Here is a 23,633-nt window from a genome sequence, read left to right on the forward strand (position 1 = left end):
AATCCTCATCATCTACCAACTATGTAGGGCACTTAAGAGGGGCACTTAAGAGTGCCTTTAAGCTAGGCATAACAACCTTAGAGATGTGCCCAAATGAATAAGAAAAAATAGTTGGCCTTCAGAATGCACCTTACCCGGCGGCATGATCGCTTGCCGTCATGCCATGCATTAATTACTTCTCCTCCCTTTATACACTTCACCACGGCAACTCTTCCTCGGCCCCTAGCCATTTCGGCCCTACATAGATGTAATGATGATGGAAAAACCAACCAACCACACACGACAAGAGGATTCTAGGTGACATTAGCACCCACCGCCCAAACTGACCAATGGCAAGCCTTCTTGGCCGCGCCTCACCACCCTTTGGAGCCCTATATAAACTCATCTCCCTTTCACTTGTTCCTCACTTCATTTCCTCAAGCCTTTTTTGAGTGTTCTTGGGAGCCTCTTTTCCTTTATTCTTTGAGTGTTTTTGAATTTCTAAGTGAGTTCTTGATCTTGTAAGTTTTAAGTGGGAAGCTTAGAAGGGCCACGAGATAATTGTAAGTTTTTCTCTCTAGATCTTAGTTTATGTAATTAAGTTGTGTCTTTGAGTGTTAGTATTAATCTTGGGCTAGTATAGCATGAGATACCGTGTTTAGCTAGAAGCTGAAATATTGGTAGAAAGGTTTAGTGTTTAAATTATTTTTGGTGAAGATATTAGTTATGGCATGTCTTGATAATTCATGATATAATACAAGTATGTCTTAGAATAATTTCTAAAAGTTTAGTTTGAGGTTAAAAACATGCCATAATAGGTTTTAATTTCTATCTTGTGTTGATCATCAAAGCATATATGGTTTGACTTTTAGTCATACTTCATTTGAGGAATTTAGCTTATTTTACTTAGACTTGAAATATAAGCATGCAGAAAGCTTTCTGATTGGGATAAGAAGAATGCATGATATAATTCTAGCATGTCATTGATAGAGAGGTCATATCATGCATCACTTGAGGTTTAGTTAGAGTTTAAGGATTTTACTAGGCATAACTAAGTGTTGGGATGAACTTGCTCAAGGTTAAGATTTTATTGAGGATTTCTAGCTATCATCGTTTTATTAGAGGAATTTGTCATGCATGCATTCATGAGGATCAATAGTCAAAATTTCATATAGGCATCAATTAGAGAGCATGCCACAAATTGAGGATGAAAAGGCTAAGATCCTTTTTATTTCTTAAGGTATAGACGATCTTAGAATGTGCAAGATATGAAGACTATGAATTCTAGTTAAATTTGGAGAGCATTTGCATTAGTAGCAGTATTTGGAAGTTAGAGGTATTTTTGTAATTTCCTTTTATGTAGAAGATTTTTTTTTTTTTTTTTTCTTTAAGATAGTGTAGATTCTAACTTAGTGCAATTTTTATAATAGCCACTACCTCACTTCCAACTTCAATAGTTTGTAAGTTGGCCTCTAACTTACACTTTGATGATTATTTATGATTTATTAATACATGTCACATTCATTTTATAACTATCATTTTGAGGATAAAATGTCATATCTTATGTTCCATTTTTGTCATTTTGCATACAACTATCATTTTTGAAATGTTCCACATTCATGCATATCATGAAAATCATTTTTTTATCATGACCCCACAGGTTAGGATGGGGAAGTATCCTAGTGGAACTCTTCTATCCACTTTAGAGTGATTAAATATGGAGTGGTAACCCATGGGTTGACGAAGAACAATCAACATGTTGGAGTGGAGTCATATGTTACGATACCTAATGCTGGTGGGTGTACATGTTATGTTATGTTATATTGCCAATGCATTGAAAACGAGTCTATAGACAACGTAGTTTTAACGTGAGTTGTACTATGGTCACCTTTAGGTTCTCACAGTTTATATGGGGAACTGTGATGATACCATATGTTACGTTAATTTCATATTGTTTTATGATGAAAGATTAAGTTTTTAATGACGGAAGTGAAATTATGTTCTTTGTAAGAAAATGTGCATCAACAGTATATTTTCTAGAGGAATCTGAGTGGGAGACAAATGCAGTTTTTCTGCATGGCATGCATTTCACGTTTATCATTCTTCATGCATAGTCTATCTTTGTACACGTTAGTTGTCTAACTTATTGAGATTTCAAGTAAATCTCACCATTTGTGGACCAACTATCATTTCGCTCAAAATGATAGAAGTTGTAGATGCAGATGGGCCCAATGGACCAGTGGATCAAGAGGATTGAGAAGGAACTAGATGTCGACAGGAGACTTGATCATATTTCGATATTTATAGGCCTAACACTTCATGCCATAGAGCGCATGAAGCAACTAGTTTAGATTTTTTTGGAAACTTGGTATTTTGTACGAAGGAGGTTGGCGGCGTCACACGCTCTCCACGTTAACTCTCTCTCTCTCTCTCTCTTGTTCTGCTACCCTGGACAACCACTGTTGCTCACCCACGCTTGACGTTTCATGGTCAAGCCAAAGCCATGGACTCATAGTAAGGCTACCCACCCTTTTACAACAAAAAACAATATGTGAAATTCATATAACAAGTGACATGTGTCTTAAGCGAGATTACAAATACCCTTCTTCTAGGTTAGTGTTGATCATAGAACAATTCAGTATTTATGATTATTTCCTTCAATAAATAAAGAAAACTAGATGGTTGGGGGTGCAGAATATTTTAGAGTTTACTTGACTAATAGGTGAAATTATGTGAAAATCATAGTATTTAGGAGAGTGATTATTTTTAGGTTATGATTATAGGCAAATGAAGTCTAGGTTATTTAGGCATTTTGGGTTTTAATTAGAAAGCGTGTGCTTAATTAAAAACTCACATACAATTGATATTTATGTATGTTATGTAATTATTTTATAGGTGACGATTGATATCCCTTTGGCATTGTTATAAGGAAATTTAGAGAAATTAAAAAACTTAGGTAAGCAAGGTTCTTACGCTAGAATTTGCATAAAACGAATGTACTGAGGTTGGTTCTATGAAAAATATGCATGTTTTGTTATGAAAAGAAAACTTGAAAACAACCCCGGTCATTTTATCTGCATCACTCATGGAATCCGTATAAGAGAAAAGTATTTTTGTCATGACTGGTATAGATATGAGTTGATTTTTGACATTTTGTTTCTGAATTGTGCAAAAGGAGCGAATAAGAAATCTAAATTTTTTTGCATGATTAAGTGAAGATGCTCTGAATCTATTTTTGAATATGTGAAAATGATATGAATCTATCCAGCACTCTGTTTAGATATGATGTGGCATCTGAAAAACCTTTGGCATGACTTTCTGGTTATGTTTTTGATCTGTTTCATTAAGGTTATGCCACAGGTATAATTGCGGTATACGGCCATGCCACGAGTTTAATTGTTGTATACGACCCTACCACGGGTTTAATAGTTGTATACGACCCTGCCACAAGTATAATAGCGGTATATGACCTACCATAGGTATAAGAGTGGTATGCGGCTCTACCACGGGTATCATGGTGGCATACAACCCTATCACGGAGGGTTAAACATGGCTTCTGTACTGATGTGATGCCTTGATATGATATGAAGATGATGTCTCAGATTATGATATGCCAAAAGACTTTTGAACAAAGATATTTCTGAAAGTTTCGGTCTAATATTTTGATGACATGTATTGATTCTGCATTCTGAAAGTAAATGTTTTGCTCCGCATTCTGGACTCTTTAAATGCTCATGTTTACTTACTAGTATATGTTCTCTGCTTGTTGAGTTGTTAATACTCTCCCCTTATCTCCACAATATTTCTCAGATGTTTTGGATGCTTCAGCTGAGGACCAAGAACAGGGAGGGAGGATGGGTGAGATGATTTAAGTATGGTGAGAAAATTTTATTCAGTAGATTTATTTTGTTTTGTTGACTTGGATTATTGGGGTGTTTTGAGACATTTTGGTATCTTAGATTGATTACATTGAAGTAGTTGATGTGAAACAATGAGTATATGTTGTATAGAAGATTTTGGAGTATGTATACTATGTGGTTGGAAGATGATTTTAGATGACTGGAGCTAACTTTCTGGACCTTTGGGATTAGAGTGTTACAAAACCTATTTTACTAATGAAAATTCATAACCCGAACTACAAATTTAGCATGCACAAATCCATCCCAACATACAAAGAATTTCACTATTTCCCTAAACTTAGCTCATCTTCCTTGTATTTGCTTAACCATTTCTCACATGCTCACTAGCAGTGTTTTCATTTCCATTTAATTTAGGCTGAAACGACCAGAATTTTTCGTGCCGTAACAGTAACCGTACGACTTAGGTGGATGTTCCATAACGGCTGAAATTTTGGTTATTTAGGCGTGTTTCAGCACATTTCGATTGAATTTCAGTATTTCGGCCGAAATTAACATTATGAAGAAAAGTCTATAAAACAAAGAGAGATGGGGGAAAGAGGAAGAAGTACTCTTGTACAAAATCTCTAGAATCAAGATTAACATAACAAAAGGCATCCAAAAATAAAAATAAAAAATAGTGATGAAGATTGGGTTTTTATATTTTGAAGAGAAATTCTTATAGCTCCTCATGAAGAACTGGATTACAAGACAAAAAGATATCATAGAAAGATAGAGAGGGCTCAAACCCATTGGAATATGAAGTTTTAGGAACTAACTCCATTTAAACAAACAAGAATAACAAACAAAAAGCATAAACATTAAAAAGTGAAATCCTATTGGTAAGAAATAATCAAAGATTAAAGAAGTATCCCATGCTTCTACAATCTAAAAACAGCCACAAATTCACACCCAACTTCCTCTGATGCTAAAGACATGGTCACCTACAAAAAAACACAATTACTTCTCTCTCTCTCTCTCTCTCAACTGTCTCTCAAAAAAGAATTTTCTCTTTCTCTCTTAGATTTCTGGAGCAATGAGAAAACTCTCTCTCCTAACTTTCTTTCTTTTGCTGAATAAAATCTCTTTCTATAGCAAGTACTCCTATTGTCCAGCATATAAAAATATTAAGTAGTCTCTCTTAACTTTCTCAAGCAATGTGTAGTGTGTACTAAATAATAAAAAACCTTCTATACAAATGAAAAACCCACTGACAATCTGTTAATCTCTTGGCCTTTTACAATGCTTCATTTTCAATAACTTTTCACTTTTTTTTTTATATATTTTTAATGTTTATATTGATATTTTTAAGATTTAGAATATAATTTATATATATAATTTATTTTTTGAAAAGACTATCCTAAAACGGTACACCAAAACCTACCGGTACCGAAATATTCTATTTCAGTACCTTAATCAGAATGATCGCCTGAATGGAATTCAAAACTTTTATACTTAGCCCAACCTCCTCCAATTTACTTAACTAATCATCACATACACGTCAAGAAAAAAAAAAGAAAAAAAAGAAAAGGAAAAACTACACTTTCAAGCCAACCGACTCACTCTCGACATGTCCCACAACCAACACTAACAAACCAGCTTATTAATCAATTCAATCAGCCCAAAACAACCACTACTCAACTCCGTACATCCACACACAATCACTCATCTTGAACCACAAAAGTATAAGTTCAATCACATCTACATCAACCAAAAACTTCCAAACCTGACATATCAAGTCATCATAGCCCCCAAATCGATATATCGAACTCCCAAACAACCCAAACGATAACATAACAACCAAAACTCCACGTATCAACCCAAACAGCCAACATGTCAACCACAAGAATCGACACAACTCACAGAATGTCCAACACAACCAACCCAACACACATCATCCCATCATTAACCATGGAACAACCCCAGGTAGCTATATAACTCAACCCACAATCGTGTAACTAATACCAACAACCAACATATTTAGATCCATTTCCAACACAAATTGGCACACGCATTAATTTTCAATTCAATCATGTGACTAGTGGTAGCACCATCCAACAAGTCATGCAATCACATAAGTGACAGTTAAGAGGCTAAAACTCGTGTGTACCTAACCTAGTCCCTAAGTGGTGATTGATTGGTTTCATGAGTAAACAACGCTACCTAGGATTAGATTACTATCCTGTGATAAGTAATCAACATCCCGATTAGAAATTAAACTTCAAAATTTGGGGAGATAATTGCACGGTAGAACGAGAACTAAGGATGTGATATAATCGGTCAGAGCATACCTTGAGGCGCTAGTAGACTCTGATATGCACGACAAGGCACGATGGCTAGAGCCAAAACAGGGAGGGGAAGTGGCTACCCACAGGATTTTTCTACAATATATACATGATGGCAGATTGTTACCAATTTGCAAACAGTGGATCAAAGGGGAGAGAGAGAGAAAGAGAGAGAGAGAGCGAGAGAGAGAGAGAGAGAGAGAGAGAGAGAGAGATTTGCAACAGAAACTCATTGAGAGAAAACTGTGTGTTGTAGATCTTAGGGTTGTCTAGGTGGTTTCAAATGAGATGGGAATGGGTACCTTGGACTCATGTGCACAGGCTCTTTCGGAGTTCAATGGCTCCGTAGCTATCTTGGTTTAATGGTACTTCGGCTTGGAACAACAACGGGACGTGGAGGCTCTTACAGCGGCTGAATGTTGGTGCAGGCTTATGATGCCGAGAATGATTTGTGTCCATGTGTGATGCAGGGATTGTTCATATGGTGATGCTTTGATTTGTTTATGATGGTTTGCAGAGGTATAAGTGATGTGGTTGTGTTGGTGGTGCACTAGCCGTGTGACACCAATCCCAAATTGCAAGGGAGAAATGAGAGAGAGATGAAGAGAGAATATATGGGGAGTGAGGCACGAAGAGAAAGATAGAGTTGTGGATGAATGGGGAGAGTATAATAGGGAGAAGAGAGTGACCAGAAGGAGAAGGAATCGGGAGAGAGAAAAATTATGGAAAGTGAGGAAACTATCGAGGGTTGGGGGTGAAAAAAGGGAAATAAGAAAAAAAACCCAATTACCAAAAACTATGTTGTTTTCCTCAGCTACTAGGCTTCTTTGTAGGTCTGGGTCAAGATTGGGTCTGGGTATTACTGTGGATATACAAAATCAAGACTCGAGCAAATGTATCAATTGAACCCTACAAAGCATGCCTTGTGGCCATGGGTTTCACCCAAGAATATGGTATTGACTATGAGGAAACCTTTTCTCTTCTTACACGACTTACTTCTATTAGATTTTTGCTTGCTGTGATTGTTGTCTGACATTGGCAACTATTTAAGATGGATGTTAAAAATGTGTTCCTCAATGGTGATCTTAATGAGGAAGTTTACATGCAGCTTCAGCTAGAAATGAACACCCTTTCCATGAAGTCTGTCATATTCGACAAGCTCTTCTTACCAAAGCTAATACTATCCTTGTTCTTTACGTTGAGGATATGATTATTACTGGTGATGAAATTGTTGGCATTCGAGATTTTCAAGCTTTTCTTAGTCCAATTTTGAAACGAAGGAGTAGGGACATCTTAATTACTTTATTGGTCTTGAGGTTACTTCCAATACAGATGACTATTATTTGACTTAGGCAAAATATGCTTCTTACTTACTCTCCAAACCTAGGTTGACAGATAGTAAAATAGTCAGTAGTCCTGTTGAGTATAATGCCAAGCCTTTAGCCATGGACAATACTCTACTTCCCAATGTCATATATCTCATTGTCACTCGACCTAATATCTCATATGCAATTCATTTGGTTCGCCAATTCATTATGCACCTCGCTCCACTCACTTTGCAGTCATTTTTCGTATTTTGCGTTTTATCTAAGGTACTTTATTCCCTGGTCTACACTTCTCCTCATATTCATCGCTTGAGGTTCGGGCTTACTTTGATGTTGATTGGGCTAATGATCCCATTGATTGTCGCTTTACCATAGGTTATTGTCTCTCCATTTAATTTGCCTCCCAAGTGTAAAAAGGTGTCTAGTTGTTTTCATGGGAAAGTCCCAAGGTCGATTTCAGAGGGACTATGGTGATCAAAGAAAATGGTTCCAATGCAAAACAATATGAAGAAACCCTTTTCTATTTTCCAGAAAAAAGTAGAAATTTAGCTGTGGAACTATAGGATGTAATCATCTAATCTAATTCTAAAAGAAGAACTTCAGAAGAATGTGTATGTCTCCAAAGTAATGGTTCATCCCGACAGAAACTTACTTTGCCAATTTTAGATTACTCGCTCAAATTTCTTAGAATTTTTAGGCTTCAAAACAACAACTATGTATGTAAATCAATCTATATGCAATTTTTTATGTCTAAGAAACAAATGATTGAACACCTAAGCTGCAGACTTCTTTTTGATGGGTTGGTTTCAAAATGGGTTCCAATTCCCCCAATTGCTTCAAACACAATTTCAATCGAGAAAAAGATGATTAGATGATTTGTAAATATCTTGCAGTTCCCAAGTGATACTAAAGCCTCTATTGAGTTAATAAACAATCTAATTGAAATGGATCTCATCAAAATTGGTTTTCTATACAATCCAAGCATCCACCGTGCCTTTTGTCAACAATGAATCAGAGATCAACAAGAAAAACCTAATTTAACCTCATGTAAAGATTGTTTGCAAATCCATAGATACGAAAATTCATACCAAACAGAAAATGAACCCATCAGAACATAGCCCAATCAAAATATTTCCAAGCTTAGGTTTGGAAAATTACTCGAGCATAATGTAGTGAAAAAGCATTTTCTATTGAAGCATAGAATTTGAAATCTAAAACTAAAATGGATGAACACAAAAAAATCAGCACTCTGTTTCCCCAATTTCTGGCCCAAAATTGATCTGCCCTTGCCTTCCTTTGATGCGTGTGTAAGCAACCTCACTGCCTAGACCACTGAATATTCCATTCCTTCCCTTGCAGTTGCTACTTCCTCACTCCACTCGTGGTCTACCTGTGATGGTGTAAGGGTATGCGGCAGAAGGAAGGAAATGAGTTAGACTTTAGAATAGAATCCTCCAGAGTTCTTATTCTATCACATGGGTGGGTAAGTTGTAATACGTCCATTCACTTAAACTAAATGTAAAGTCCCAATTTTTGCTAGACCATAATTTCAGTAGTCTTTTCTTCACATTAATGTATAAATAAACATGTAGCAAGTATTTTATTTATTATTTGCTCAATTAACATGCTTAATTTATACATTATGATCTCCTTATTAGTTATTGTTTCCTACTTAGCACTTCCTTGATTTCTTGATGTAGTAAGAAGCAGCTTGTTGTCTCCCCTTCCAGCTTCGAGGCTGAGTATCAAGCACTAGTAGACACAACATCTGACTTTTTATGGTTACAATGGCCTTTGACAAACATGGGTGCTCCCTAAATGATGAGTTCTCATGGAAATTGTGATAATAAAAGTGCCATGCATATAGCTCACAACGACGTGTTTCATGAACATACTAAACACATTGAAATTGATTGTCACTTTGTACGTCAATATCTTCAGCAAGGCTCCCTTCACTTACATTTTGTCTCCTCCAAAGATAATCTTGCTGGGTGATTTTGTTTTCAAACTCCAGCTGACTAAACTTAAAACTTACTGTAGGTAAAGATCTTTCTAAAAAAGGTTTGTTAGTTTTTTTTTGCCCTTTTGTGCTCTGCAAGGGCTTCCAAATTGAGAGGTGCGTCGAATGGCTGCCGCTCGGGGTCCTGGGCCAACGACGACCGTTGGGTAGCTACAGACGTTCGCCAACATGGTGGCAAATTCCCTGCAACCCTTACCTGAAGTTGAGATCCCTTTTCATCTGGCCAAGCTGATTGATGGTGAGTTATGTGTGATTTTCTCCAAAAAAGAGATTGAGAGATTGGCTGCTCCTTTTTTGCACTCCATGGTTTTGAAATTCCTCAAGTAGAGGCCTTCCCTTGATAACATCCATGCATTCATACGAAGTCGATGGGGTCTAGAAGTTCAACCTGTGGTCTCCGCTATGAGAAAGCCCTAGAACGTATTTGTTCGTTTTTCTCATGAAGCAGACTTTGTGAAGGCTCTTTCGAGGGAAGCTACAGATGTTGATGGAGCGCCTTACCGTAGCTTTCAATGGCATCCAGAATTTGATGAGGAAACCGAACCTCACTGGTGCCAGTTTGGATTTTTCTCCCAGGTTTGCCTACAAATTTTTACCATGAATCATTTTTTAAAATTATAACTGCTCCTCTTGGGTATTTTTTACGCCGTGACATTGCCACAAAATGTGCCACCAAAACTTATGAAGTAAGAGTATGTCTTGAAATGGATGCATCGATGGAAGCTGTCAAGGGGCTTTGAATCGGTACGCCCCATCATATTTCTAGCTTTTATGCTGAGGTTGAGTGTGAAACTCTTCTTGCCTTTTACTCTAGCTATCAAGCTCAAGGCCAAAAAGATGTACAAGGAAAGTGGGGCTAAGAAAGTTAGTGATCCGAAGTTGAAAGGCAGTGTGAAAACTGTGCAAGTTTGGAAACCTCAAAAACTAGAGAATGTGGTGGAAAACTCTAAGGAGGCAGAGTCGTTGCCACTAGTGGAGTCTGGCATGGTTGATTTTGTGGGGGCTGGTCCTAGTTTTTCAAAGGAGAATCACTTGGTAGATGAGCAAGGGCTAGGGGTAGTATTATGATAGATACTGAGGGGGAGCAACTTGATAACAACAGGGCTATTATGGCCTTTGAAACTGTGGTAAATGCCTTGATTTTGTTGTCAAAACAAAGAGATGAAGATCGCATTGTAATTGGGAATATGGACAAATCCGAAATGGAAGGGAATAGTTCTTTGATGTCGGCTCCTGTGGTGTTGGAGACAATGAACAATTTGAGTCAACAGAATCATGTCAATGTGGTGGAAAATCCTAATGAGGTTGTGCATGATCCAAATGCATCCTTGCCGAGATTGGAGTTTGGGCTGGGTAATTTAGGGGGGGCTGGTCCTAGTATCATGAAAGAAAATGAAGGGGATCAAGTTGATAAAATAGAGATTGAAGTAGATTTTTATTAGTTGCTAATTGGTTGGAGAAATGAAGATGCTTGATATGGTACCTGGAAGATTATTGGGACAAGATACAAACTATTCTATCTACATTGGAATTTAAGATCAGGCATATTTTTAGAGAAGGTAATGCAAGGGAATATGTTTTAGCTTGTTGGGCTTCGGATTAGAAATCAGCACATAGGCAACGTTCCAAGATGTTCCGCACAAGCTTAAAGGGATCCTCAGAGTTGACAACATGGGTCTTCATGCCTTCAAACTTTAGGGACTGTCTCATGATTTGTTGTTTTTGTCATTCGGTTTGGTTTTTTCTCTTTTGAATATTGTACACTTGGGTTTTGGGTTTCTTTCTTATCTTGTAACCCCAAGTGTTTTGTTGTTAACATGGTTTTCCTCTGTCATAAGTGAGGGTTTATTAATAAAATTGAGGAGGGGCCACTCTGGACATGTGGCTCTAACTCTTTATATATATATATATATATATATATATATATATATATATATAAACTCCAACCTCGAGTTTGAGGTTGATGTTAGTATATCTATGAAATTTTCTAGTATATCTCGAAATAGTTTAGTATATCTCAGAATATTTTAATGACTTGGTTTATATAAGAATATTGCCATATTATGGATTATTCTTAGGACTAAATATTTTGCCATAAGCCTTAATTGTATTTGTATTTATGTCCTTATTGTATTTCCTATTTACCACATGCCTATTCAACTATAAATAGACATTTCCTATACATTGAATAGAAAGCTCAAAGTCATATGTTGGGTTTGTGGCTTGAGCATAGGCAAGCTGAAAGTTCGCTCAACAGTTGGTTCGAATGAAGATCAGACAGAGAGTTCGCTTAACAATCACTTGTTAGTTGGCTCGAGCGAGGCTGAGGTAAAAAGTTAGCTTGACGCTCGCTCGAGTGAATAATCCAATAGTTGATTTATTTTGGGTTTCCACCATATATATATAAATATGATATTTTGTTGCTTGTACCGCCATGAGAAAAACAGAAAAACATAGGGAAAAAAAAAATTTGAGAGATAGAGTGTGCGTGAGAAAAAAAAATTGCATTGCTCCAAAGTGTATTCCCACTCTTTTCAGAATAAGATCATTTACAGTAGGCACATTGTTGAACCATATACACTCTATGTTGTGTGTAATTGATTTATATTTACTTTATTTTTCTCTTACCATTTTCACAACAACTAATATCAAGAGCAAAGGTTCAATTCTAAGGGAGAATGATGGCTGGACAAGAAGTGAAGGTGTCTGGAATCAAGAAATTTGACGGCACATCTTGATGCAAATCCAGGATTATCTCTATGGGAAGAGATAATCCTATAGGAAGAGACTCCATCTTCCTTTGATGGGGAATAAGCGGGAAAATAAGGAAGATGCTCATTGCACGTAACGTTATCAAGGAAAGGATCATGGCGGTTTCGTTAAGCATGTATGAAAAGTCGTTGGCGAATAACAAGGTGCATCTAATGAAGAAACTATTCAACCTGAAGATGTTAGAAGGTACGTTAGTTGCCCAACATCTAAATGAACTTAATACTATCACAAATTAATTTTCGTCAGTATAAATTGAGTTTGATGATATGATTCGGACTTTCATCCTATTGGCGTCATTGTCGAATAGTTGGAAGGCCATGAGAATGACCGTGAGTAATTCTACTGGAAAGATGAAGTTGAAATATGATGATATCCTAGATTTGATTCTTGATGAGGAGGTATGCAAGAGAGACTCTGGTGAGACCTCGGGTTCGGGTTCCTCATTGAATATTGATACTTGGGACAAAGGACATGACAGTAAGTCAAACAGGGGCAAATCAAAATCGAGGAATAGGGGCAAGAGCAAGTTAAGCTCTGGGTTGCAGAGCACTTGCTGGAATTGTGGCAAGGCTAGCCACTTTAAAAGGAACTGCAAAAATTCGAAGAAAACAAAGAATGATGCAGCAAACATGGTAACTAAAGAAATACATGATGTTCTACTTCTTGCAGTTCATAGTACGATTGACCATTGGTTCTCGGATTCAAGAGCTTTTTTTTCACACCACTTTAAACTTAGAAATCATGCAAAACTACGTTGCTGGTGACTTCGATAAGGCATATTTGGCTAACAAAGAAGTGCTGGATGTAGTGGGAGTGCGAAATGTGGATATTGTCCCAAGGAATGTGTGGACTTTGCAGAAAGTTAGACATATTCTTGAGCTAAAGAAAAACCTGATCTTTGTGGGATATCTTGATAATGATAGTCATTCGATAGTTTTCTAGAGCGACATATGGAAAATCACAAAAGGAGTGATGGTGTTGGCTCTTGGCCAGAAGATTGTATTTCTGTACACGACATTGGGATCGAGTGACATGATTGTTACTGTTGAAACTGAGAGTGCTATAGAGTTGTGGCACTGCATGCTTGGCTACATGAGTTGTAAAGGCATGAAGGAACTACTATAGAAGGGAAAAAGATCAGTTTCTTGAGGAGCGGTAAAGCATTGAGGTCAAGAAAGCTAGAACTTGTACACATGAATATTTGTCTGTGGGGAGCTTCCTAGGGATTATTTCTTGGAGGTTCTCAGTACTACCTCACTTTCATCGACGACTAAAACAGAAAGGTATGGGGCTATTTCTTGAAACCGAAAGGTTATGTGTTTGAAATATTCAAGAAATGGAAAGCCTTGCTTGAGACAGAAATAGACCTAAAGCAAAAATCCTTGAGGTCTGACAATGGTGTAGAGTAATATTGATTGAGGATTCAAGAAGTCCTACGCAGCGTATGGTATCAGAATGGAGAAGAACATTCTTGGGACCTCACAACAGAATGGTATCAGTGATCACATGAATAGGACCATCAATGAGTGTGCTAGGAGCGTGAGGTTGCACATTGGGTTACCACCAACATTCTGGGAAGATGCTGTTGACACTGCACTTTATCTGATCAATCAAGGGCCATCAATTCCGTTGGAGTACAAACTACTTGAGGAGGTTTGGAGTGGAAAAGAGGTGAAACTTTCTCATCTAAAAACTTTTGGTTGTGTTTACTATATTCACATTGACTCTGATGCTTGTAATAAGTTTGATGTCAAATCAAGAAAGGGTTACTTTATTGGCTATGTGGATGATTCATTTGGCTATCATCAGAGAAGCATTAGGAGCAGGAATGTGATCTTCATGTACAGGGAGTAAGAGCAGAAAGTCATGTACAAGGATAAGTCTAGCACAATAGCAGATGCAGTATCTCACGAGTATGAGTTTGTGAGCCTGGATGGGCTTCCTGAGATCATAGTGCAAAGCAAAGGTGTGTGTGACGGGGTGAGTGGGTCTAGTGCACCAATTCATATTGTTCCACAATCAGATCCAAAGTTGTTGACACCTACAATTGTTGTTCGTAGGTCTTCCAGGACTATAAGACCATTGTAGCGGTTCTCATCCACCCTAAGTAACATTCTGCTGACTGAAGGTTGTGAGCCACAAAGGTATGAGGAAACCTTGCAAGATCAGAATTCGAGTAAGTAAAAGTTAGCCATAAAGGATGAGATGAATTCTCTGTTAGGTAATCAAACATAAGAGCTAACTAAACTTACAACAGGGAAGAAAGTTTTGCACAAAAAGTGGGTATACCGATTGAAGACTGAGCACAACAGTAGCAAAAGGTATAAAGCTAGACTTGTGAAAGTTTGCAGCAGAAGAAAGGCATTGACTACTCTGGGATTTTCTCTCTAGCTATGAAAATCACAACTATCAGGTCAGTACTAAGAATGATGGCTAAAGAAGCTTTACATCTTGAGTAGTTAGATGTGAAAACAAAATTTCTCCATGGTGATTTAGAATAAGACATCTACATGCATTAATTTGAGAGGTTCGCAGTGGTACAAGAAATTTGACAACTTCATGTGCAATTCAGGGTAGACCAGATGTCAAGCAAACCATTATTGCTACGTTACGCACTTTGACTACTCTTATATCATTTTACTGCTGTGTATAGATGATATGCTCATTCTAGGGTCCAACATTGAGGAGCTCAACACTTGCTCTTCAGTTGGATTCTTAAGAAAACTCAACCAAGTACATATATCATCAACATGGGAAGTCTATTTGCTCTCTCATGACATTGCAATTGGCAAATTTGTATCTTCAGAAAAAGAAAAAAGTGACGAGCCACCTGCTAGAGGATTTGAATGTAGCGCCCCGTCCCCGAAGGGTCTGGAGAGTTAACTCATGTTACCAAAAAATCATTTTCCAACCACATACTACATACTCCAATTTTTCTCTATCGCAGAAAATACTAATTAATTCACATCAATTACTCCAGTATAATTATTCTAAGACAATACAAAATCTTAATATAAACATCAACCTCCCAACAAATCACATCATCAGAGCACAACAAGCTTATTGAATAAAAATCCTCAATACTCATATAAACATCAATTACAGAACAGAATTAGATCACGAAAACATCATTTATGACCAAAATTTCATATTCGCTCTTTTGCATAGTTCAGAAACAAAATACCAAAATAGCTCATGTCTACACCAGTCATGCCAAAAAATACTTTATTCTTAAACAGAATCTCATGAATAATGCAAAACAAATAACTGAGGTAGTTCAAATTTCTTTTCATAACAAAACATGCATACTTTTCAAAAATCAATCTCAGCCCATTTTATTTTTATGCAAAGTCTATCATATGAACCCTACTTACCTGAATTTCTTAACTTTTCAGAATTTTCCTACAACAATGCTGAAAGAATATTAACTGTCACCTATAAAATAGTCACATACTCCCATAAATTTCCAATCAAACACGTATATCAATACCTAGACCACATAAGCTAATTTTCCTTAAAAGAAACAATCTACAACTCTTACATCTCTAAAATATAATCACTTCCCAAATTACCTCGATATCAATTAACACTTCCGACTTATACATTAATATAATTATTAATTAGATCCAAAAAAATATAAATATCATTTAACAAAAAAAACCTTTATTTTAATGTAGTCCAATATAGAAATTGGTATCTCTGGAATATAATCCAATTAAACACAGTTTAATTAAAATAAAAATACCATTTGCACAAAATATAAATTTTTGAGACTTAAAATAAAGTCCATAAAAAATGTAACTCTCCCATGAATTTATACTAAGGATAAAAATGTAATTAAAAAACTCTTGGTAGTTTTATAATTGGAAAGGCAAAATTGTAAAAAACACTTAAAAGGAGTATGAGTTGTGCTACATATAAACTATAAACCATAAATAAAGCCTTGAAGGCATTCCCGTAACTACAAGGAGATCATGAGTTATTTGAAACAAGCTAATATTACGTAACAGGGGCCATGTATACCGAAAACTATGTGCAGCAATGGCTTGGTTGGAAGTCTACAGCGGCACGGTTGGGGGCCGCGTCAGGTCACGTGCGGGAAGAGAGGGAAGGTTAGAGAGAGAAACATGGTGAGAGCGAGAGAGAGACAGAGAGAGATCTCAGCGTGAGAGAGAACGGAAACTCACCGTGAGGTAGTGAGGCGTGCGGCAGTTTGGTTTGGGGTTGGGCATCGACTAGGGCAGCGTCCGAAGGTGGAGGCTCGTGGGTGCTAATGACGTGGCTCACGGTGGGAATGCTTCCCCTGTTCTAGCATGCAAAAATAGAGCCCTTCACGTCCAAAGCTTATTGGCGGCTGGGTATAGAGGTGCAGGGTAGAGCAGCGGCTACCACAATGGTTTTCACATTTGTCGTGGTTGTGGGCGGTTCCTACTACAGTGTTGCTTCCAGTGAAGATTTGCAATGGCGTGGGTCATGCACGATGGTGGTTGGCTACGGGTGAAACGTTGAACGAGTGCTAAGTCGACAACCTGGAGAGGCAGCGGTGCACAATTTGTTTTTCATGGTGGACGGTCAAGCAAGGCAGTGTGTATGGAAGGGATGGCTTCAAAGGAGTGCAGCTTAGGGTTTTCTTTTCATGCAAGGGTGAGCGTAAAATAAATAGGCAATTAAGAACTCAAAAGAAAACACCAGATAAAAAGAGACGTGCAAGGGAGTGGAAATGTACGAGGCGGCAAAATTGATCTTGATAGTTGGTTTTCATGGTTTAAAACAAATGGGTGTGGGCTTGGGTATTGGGCTTTTGCTTGAGTCATGGGTCTCAACTAAATTTTTAAAAATAATTCAACTTGTCCTAGAAAATTCTCGGCTCAATTCTCACATTGGCCCTTTAGAAAAATAACCTAATTATCAAGCCCAATAAATTCATAATCCGTCAAAACAAAGATTTTAAACCCGTAGTCTATTCCAAAATAAATACTCGAACACTTAATTGGATTTTTCATACGCATAAATTCAAAAATATTTAAAGAATCAAACCTGATTGGGTCGGGGTGTTACATTGAAAGTCCCAAAGATGGAACTTTGTGTACACGATAAGTTTGAAAACAGTGTTCTAGATTGGTTCGACCTTGACTGTGAGTAAGAGAAGGGAATATAAGACCCTTTGTGGATAGAGAAATCACAGGGATACAACTTTTACGATTATTAAAATAAACAATTCAGTGTAAAACTTTTGGTCAACTTCCAAAGTCTAGCACTTTGTCAAAGCAGCATCATAAGCTTTACTTCATGATCGATTGAAAATGTCTCCTTTAAAAGGGTAAAGTCATAAGTTATGATATTTATAGATGCGTTCTCTCTTTGCAGTATTAAATGGTGGGAGAAGTCGCAGAATTATAGGATCAACACTGTCAATGACCTTGAAATGTCTGTAAATTCGAACACCAGAACATTCTTCCTACTAATATTTCCAATATACCAGCCAACTTCGTCATACCTTCCTCTTGAAACTTTCTTTTTCTTTTTCTGGACAAATATGCCGAGTACGTCATATTTTTCTTTGGTAACTGGTGATGTCCAATGATACCGTATTGATCTGGAAGGAGTTTGCCATTCCTTATAGCAAAACGTGGAAGGACTTGGTCATAAAATATCTATATAAATATATATATATATATATGAATATCACAGAGTGCTATGAATATCACAGAGTGCTTGTATATATATAATTTATTCAAGTATAAATTATTCCGAAACGGTATACAAAACGGTACCGGTACCGGTACCGGTACCGAAACGGTATCGAGACCGAAATATTATCCCGAAACGGTACACGAAACGGTACCGGTACCGAAATATTTCGTTCCAGTGCCTTGACCGGTACGACTTCCGGTACGGTATTCAAAACTTTGGTTTGCACTACTTTTCTTCTGCAGAATTCTGCTGGAACATCCTTTAAGTGCTGGATTTCCTTGACCATGGCTTTGTGTTATACGTGTTGACAACATTCTCCTATGTCGTCCAAACTGGTTGCCCTCTTCCTCCTCCTCATCCTCCTATATCTCGCTCTCAGATGCCACTGTTCAACCCCACAATCACGGGTCAAAGCCGGCTACTATTATATGGGTATCGGAAATGTCATTTCCGATTTAAATTCTAACCTTTTCACGCACCTTATATGCGCTTTCACTTACGTTAACTCCTCCACCTACCACCTCTCCATCAACTCCTCCACCGAACAACAATTGTCTACCTTCGCCCACATTGTAAAAACCAAGAACCCGTCCGTTACAACGCTTTTGTCGATATGGGTTGGCAGAGAGCATTTGTTAAACTTCTTCTCAATGATAAACCAGTCCTCCTATAGAAATTCTTTCGTTCAATCTTCCATTGAAACAGCTAGGCTTTATGGGTTTCAAGGTTTAGACCTTTCTGGGCTTGTGCCAACAGGAAGTAGCTCGGATATGGCCAACTTCGGTACCCTTTTGGACGAGTGGCGAGTTGCTGTAAATTCTGAGGCAAAAAATTCAAGCAATCCAGAGTTACTCCTGGTCATGACCGGCAATCGTCTGCCCGCTTTGGGTTCAGTGATTTACCCAATTGATTCCATGAGGAGGAACTTGGATTGGGTACATGTAACAGCGTACGATTACTATTTGCCTGGTAGGGACAGAGTCACATACTTTCATGCAGCTTTGTATGGCCCTTCGAACATGGCTAATACGGATAATGGCATAAATGAGTGGAAGAGAAGAGGCTTTTTGCCGAGCAAGTTGGTCTTGGGGTTGTCTTACCATGGCTATGCGTGGACACTTTTGAGCCCCCAAAAGAATCCGGTGGGTGCAGCCTCTACGGGTCCGGCTGTCACAAAGGACGGTTTCATGGGCTATAAGCACTTCAAATGGTTCATTAGAAACTTTGTTCATGAAGCAGTATCCGGGTATAATGCTACTTCAGTGATGAATTACTGCACGTTTGCGTTCACTTGGATTAATTACGACGATGTGGAGGCTATTAGAGCAAAAGTTTCTTATATAAAGCAAAAGGGTCTGCTTGGTTACAACATATTTGAAGTCTGTAATGACGACAACTGGGTGCTTTCTAGAGCCGCAGGTTGGTTACATATTATTTCTTAAAAAAATCTATTTATAAGTCTTATTTTTTACACATGATGTGTTGAATTCCACGTGATCTGTTTCTTTTATTCCTTTGGATTGATGAACTAAAACGAACATCGTCACAATTGTTTAGCAAAAGAGAATCCATGTACTGGTTCGTTTCTTGTTTAAACCCACCAATGAGCCATCAACGAAGGTGCACAAATTTTTTTTTCTCAAATTTTTAATGCAACGGCGCATCATTTTCTTTACTTTTATGACCAAGTAATCACGGGAAAGAAAATAACTTCTCCTGACTTTAGGTAGTACTCTTTTGCAAAATTCAGGAATTTCGAATGAACGTGCAAAAGGTTTTGTGGAAATTTCGAAGATGGATTTCGGTCGGATATGAATGACTAGCGCCATCTGCGTGCGCCGACTGTATTGAATTGATCTTGACTTACGAATAAATAGGCAAGAAAGACAAGTGATCGTAGAGAATCAGAGATCCAAAATTCATGCAGCTGCCCCGCTAGCTATCAATGGCTTGTAGTAGTCTGGTCCATGCACCATGAACAAAATGGTGGGACTACAATGCGCATACACCACTTCCATCTCTGGTCTACTTTATAAACTTCAAATAACGTGTCATACGTCAATTACTTTAGCATAACATTTCAGCACGGCCAATAAATAAATATCTTACACGCGGGCGGGGGGGTGACTATATGTTGTACGTAACAGCGACATTGACATTGACATTGTCTGCACTTTCGGTTCACATGAGGTGGATGAAAATTACTAACACCTAATCATTCCTGCTTATGATCTTTTCCTTTGTCTGCACAGATGCATGCATATTTTCATGTTGTTTATGAGTCTGCTAATTCCATCTTCAGTACACCTTGCTGGCTAATCTCTGCTTCTGAACGACCCTTCCGCAATGCTTTCTAAAACTTTTATCGCTCTCTTCTGTGTTTTCCTATCTCTAGCATTTCACCCTTCGGAAGCACAGACTTGGGTAAAAGCCGGTTACTGGTTTTCCGACACAAATTTCCCGCTTTCTCACATAAACTCCGCACTGTTTACACACCTTTGTTGTACTTTTGCTGGTATTAACTCTTCAAGTTACGAGCTATCCATCCCGTCCGATGATGTGAAAAACACTCCCTCGTCTTCACGGACACTTACAAACATAGAAACCCATCAATCACCACCCTTCTTTCTATTGGAGGTGGAAAGGCAACCTAAGATCTTTTCACTGATGGTGAATAGTTTTGAGCATAGGAAGTCTTCCGTGGATTCCTCCATTAAAAGAGCAAGACTCTGGATTTCAGGGCCTAGACCTGAACTGGGATTTCTCCGAACACAAGCTCTGATGTCACCAACATGGGCAACCTCTTTGAAGAGTGGCGAGTAGCTGTAGAGTCCGAGGCTAAAAATTCTAGCCAGCTCAATACACATTATGGTATCCGCACCTGAATCTCTAGGAGCTTATCCGCAGGCAAGTTGGTTTTGGGGTTGCCTTTCTATGATGCGTGGAATCTTGTAGATTCCCAGGAAAATGCCATAGGTGCACCAGCCATAGGTCCAACCATCACAACCGAAGGACATATGGCCTTTAAGGCAATCAAAGATCATATTTGGATATAATGGGCTGCTGTAATGTACAATTCCACTTATGTGGAAAATTACTACATAGCTGAATCATTTCGAATTGTTTTTGATGATGTGGAGCTGTCAGAACTAAGGTTTCTTATGCCAATGAAATGAGGTTGCTTGATTACTATGTCTGGCAAGTACCCAACCATTGGGTGCTTTCTCTAGCCGCAGGTAGGAACTAGAACATAGTAGTGTCTTATCAGAATGTATTCATTCCTGATACATAATTTGTAGATATCATTCTAGTTAAGTATGTAACTGGTGACATTAATTAAACCATTTATGTTTACCATGGTTTAGTCCCTTTTGCTAATACATCATCAACGGCTTTTACAATTGGTAAATGATAAGGTTCAAATTGTATAATGTTACGATTTGCTTTTGCATCTCTGATTGTGAAATGGTTTGACCATCAGCAGGAGAGCTTGATGATGAAAATCAGAACCAAAAGGGGAGATTATCAATTATTGTTTTGGTTTCGAGTAGTGCTACGATTGTTCTCCTCCTAGGCTTAGTGTGGGTAATGTGTTATTTGAGGAAGAGAAAGGTCAAATCTACAGGTAATTTCTTTTGTCCTAGTTATAACTCGGACTTCAGATAATACTATGCTTGATTCCACATATGTTGTAAATTGATATCTTTAAACATTTTTTTCTCTTATTTGTCCTCTTCGGTTATAGGGATTGTACTGAAGGCAAGGAAAGGACAAGAAGCCAAAGTAAATGGTATAGCAACTTCTGGAAACTTAAACACCAATGTTCCGGATCTTGTAGTCTATAGTTATGCTGATATCGAGATGGCTACGAATAAATTTTCATTTGAAAATAAGCTAGGAGAGGGTGGATATGGTCCTGTTTACAAGGTAAACTTTTTTAGTGTCGGTAATCTATAATTAGACTGCCAAGTTATCAGATACCATGCTGCTGCATATATACTGCATGTTCTACCTTTGTAACACTAACCATGGATGGGTGTGTATGTTGCAGGGTGTACTATCAAACAAACAGGAAATAGCAGTGAAAAAACTTTCAAAAGCTTCAACACAAGGGTTTGAGGAGTTCAAGAATGAGGTTACACTAACAGCAAAACTGCAACATGTTAATCTTGTGAGAGTTTTGGGATTTTGCATTGAAAGGGATGAACAAATGCTGATCTACGAGTACATGCCAAACAAAAGCTTGGACTTCTACCTCTTTGGTAAGAATCCTATATGTTCATAAGTAGAATAATGTAATTTGTTTTGCAATGTTTCTTAAGTTTTTAGTGTTGAAAGTAGAAACAAATATTCATGCCCCACATGTGCCCCAGTTTAGCGTATATGAAAGTGGTGGCAGGTAGTATGAGCAAAGAAAAATTTTGTATTCTTGGTGGCTGGTGCCATCCAAAGTTAAGCTTAAATATAAATCAAGGTGAACTTAGCTTTATCTTAAGCTCTAGAGGGGTTTGACACTTAATTTTCTTGTAACGTCCCGATCTCGAAAGTCTGAAGATTTAGCTCTTAATACTAATGTCAACTTCAATAACACAACTATAAAAAAAACCAGAAAACTCCATAAAATGTTAATCTATTTAATCAATCCAAGTATCTAAGTTCCTCCATAGGGCAACAAAGAAATTCTCAAAAAAATAAATTAGAAATTCTCCGAAAATTCAAAAATATCCTTAACTCATCAAATCAAAATACCCGAAAAATAAATCAGTTTACTAACTACGACTCTCAAATAAGCACTTGTACTCTCAAACACTTATTCCACTACAATCATCACACCTTGCTTAAACTTCCTACTCTTGTTTTCCAGCTGAATCATCAAAATTATCTAAAAAATATATGCAGATAAAGGGTGAGTTATCAACAACTCAGTAAGCAGAGGACATATACTAATGTGTAAACATGAGCATTTACAGAGTTCAGAATGCAGAACAAAATATTTCTTTCAGAATGTAGAATTAGAATAACATTTTCAAAATACAGCATCAGAACGTGTTATTAAAAAATATCAAAGCGAAAATTCAAAAATATTCATAATCAAAATCATTTTGGCATAGCATAAACTGAAACATCACATCTTATCTTATCATATCAGAACAAATACCATGTTTAACCCCCGTGGTAGGGTTGTGCAAATCCCGGTAGCTAACCGAGCAGAAACAGAATGTGAATCTTCCCCCTATTCATTCTCAGAGCCCCAAGTGTGCACATAAAAAAGACCACGCAGAAAACCATTTTGTTTCCAAAGTGGGTGCATCAGAAATAGAAAAGTTAGTACCAACCCGAACAGAGGCCACGGTTTTACACCCGTGGTAAGGTCAGAATGGAACAGAAACAGAATGCTATGCTAGAGGCTTTTAGAAATCACATAATATCATATCAGAGTATAGAAAATCTTCAGAACAGAACAAATCATATCACAAAACATAATTTATACACAAAATTTCATATTCGCTCTCTTTTCAAATTTCAGAAATAGAATGTCAAAAATAAGCTCATGTCTACACCAGTCATGATAGAAAATATTTTCTTCTTAAACAGAATCTCATGAGTAATGCAGAACAAATAACTGAGATAGTTCAAATTTATTTTCATAACCAAATACATA

The 23,633-nt window shown here is 37.5% G+C and overlaps 1 protein-coding gene across 8 annotated transcripts in view; it reads left to right on the plus strand.

The window, feature by feature from the left end:
* The window catches only part of LOC121244332 (putative cysteine-rich receptor-like protein kinase 35), a 54,675-nt gene that overhangs the window by 22,050 nt on the left and 8,992 nt on the right, over positions 1-23,633 (plus strand). For 2 of the 8 annotated variants that reach the window (XR_005936393.1, XM_041142350.1), the window contains exons 2-4: positions 21,453-21,596; positions 21,717-21,898; positions 22,023-22,233. Coding sequence is in view for 7 of the 8 variants with exons in the window: in XM_041142350.1 (XP_040998284.1) it covers positions 21,453-21,596; positions 21,717-21,898; positions 22,023-22,233 (537 nt within the window). In the remaining variant the exon portion in view is untranslated. Of the gene's footprint in view, positions 1-18,311; positions 19,391-21,452; positions 21,599-21,716; positions 21,899-22,022; positions 22,234-23,633 lie in introns of those variants that run through there. The other 6 variants (XM_041142351.1, XM_041142352.1, XM_041142354.1 and 3 more) reach the window with 5 other exon arrangements.

Source organism: Juglans microcarpa x Juglans regia, chromosome 8S, assembly GCF_004785595.1.
Source record: "Juglans microcarpa x Juglans regia isolate MS1-56 chromosome 8S, Jm3101_v1.0, whole genome shotgun sequence".
Classification (NCBI taxonomy): domain Eukaryota; kingdom Viridiplantae; phylum Streptophyta; class Magnoliopsida; order Fagales; family Juglandaceae; genus Juglans; species Juglans microcarpa x Juglans regia.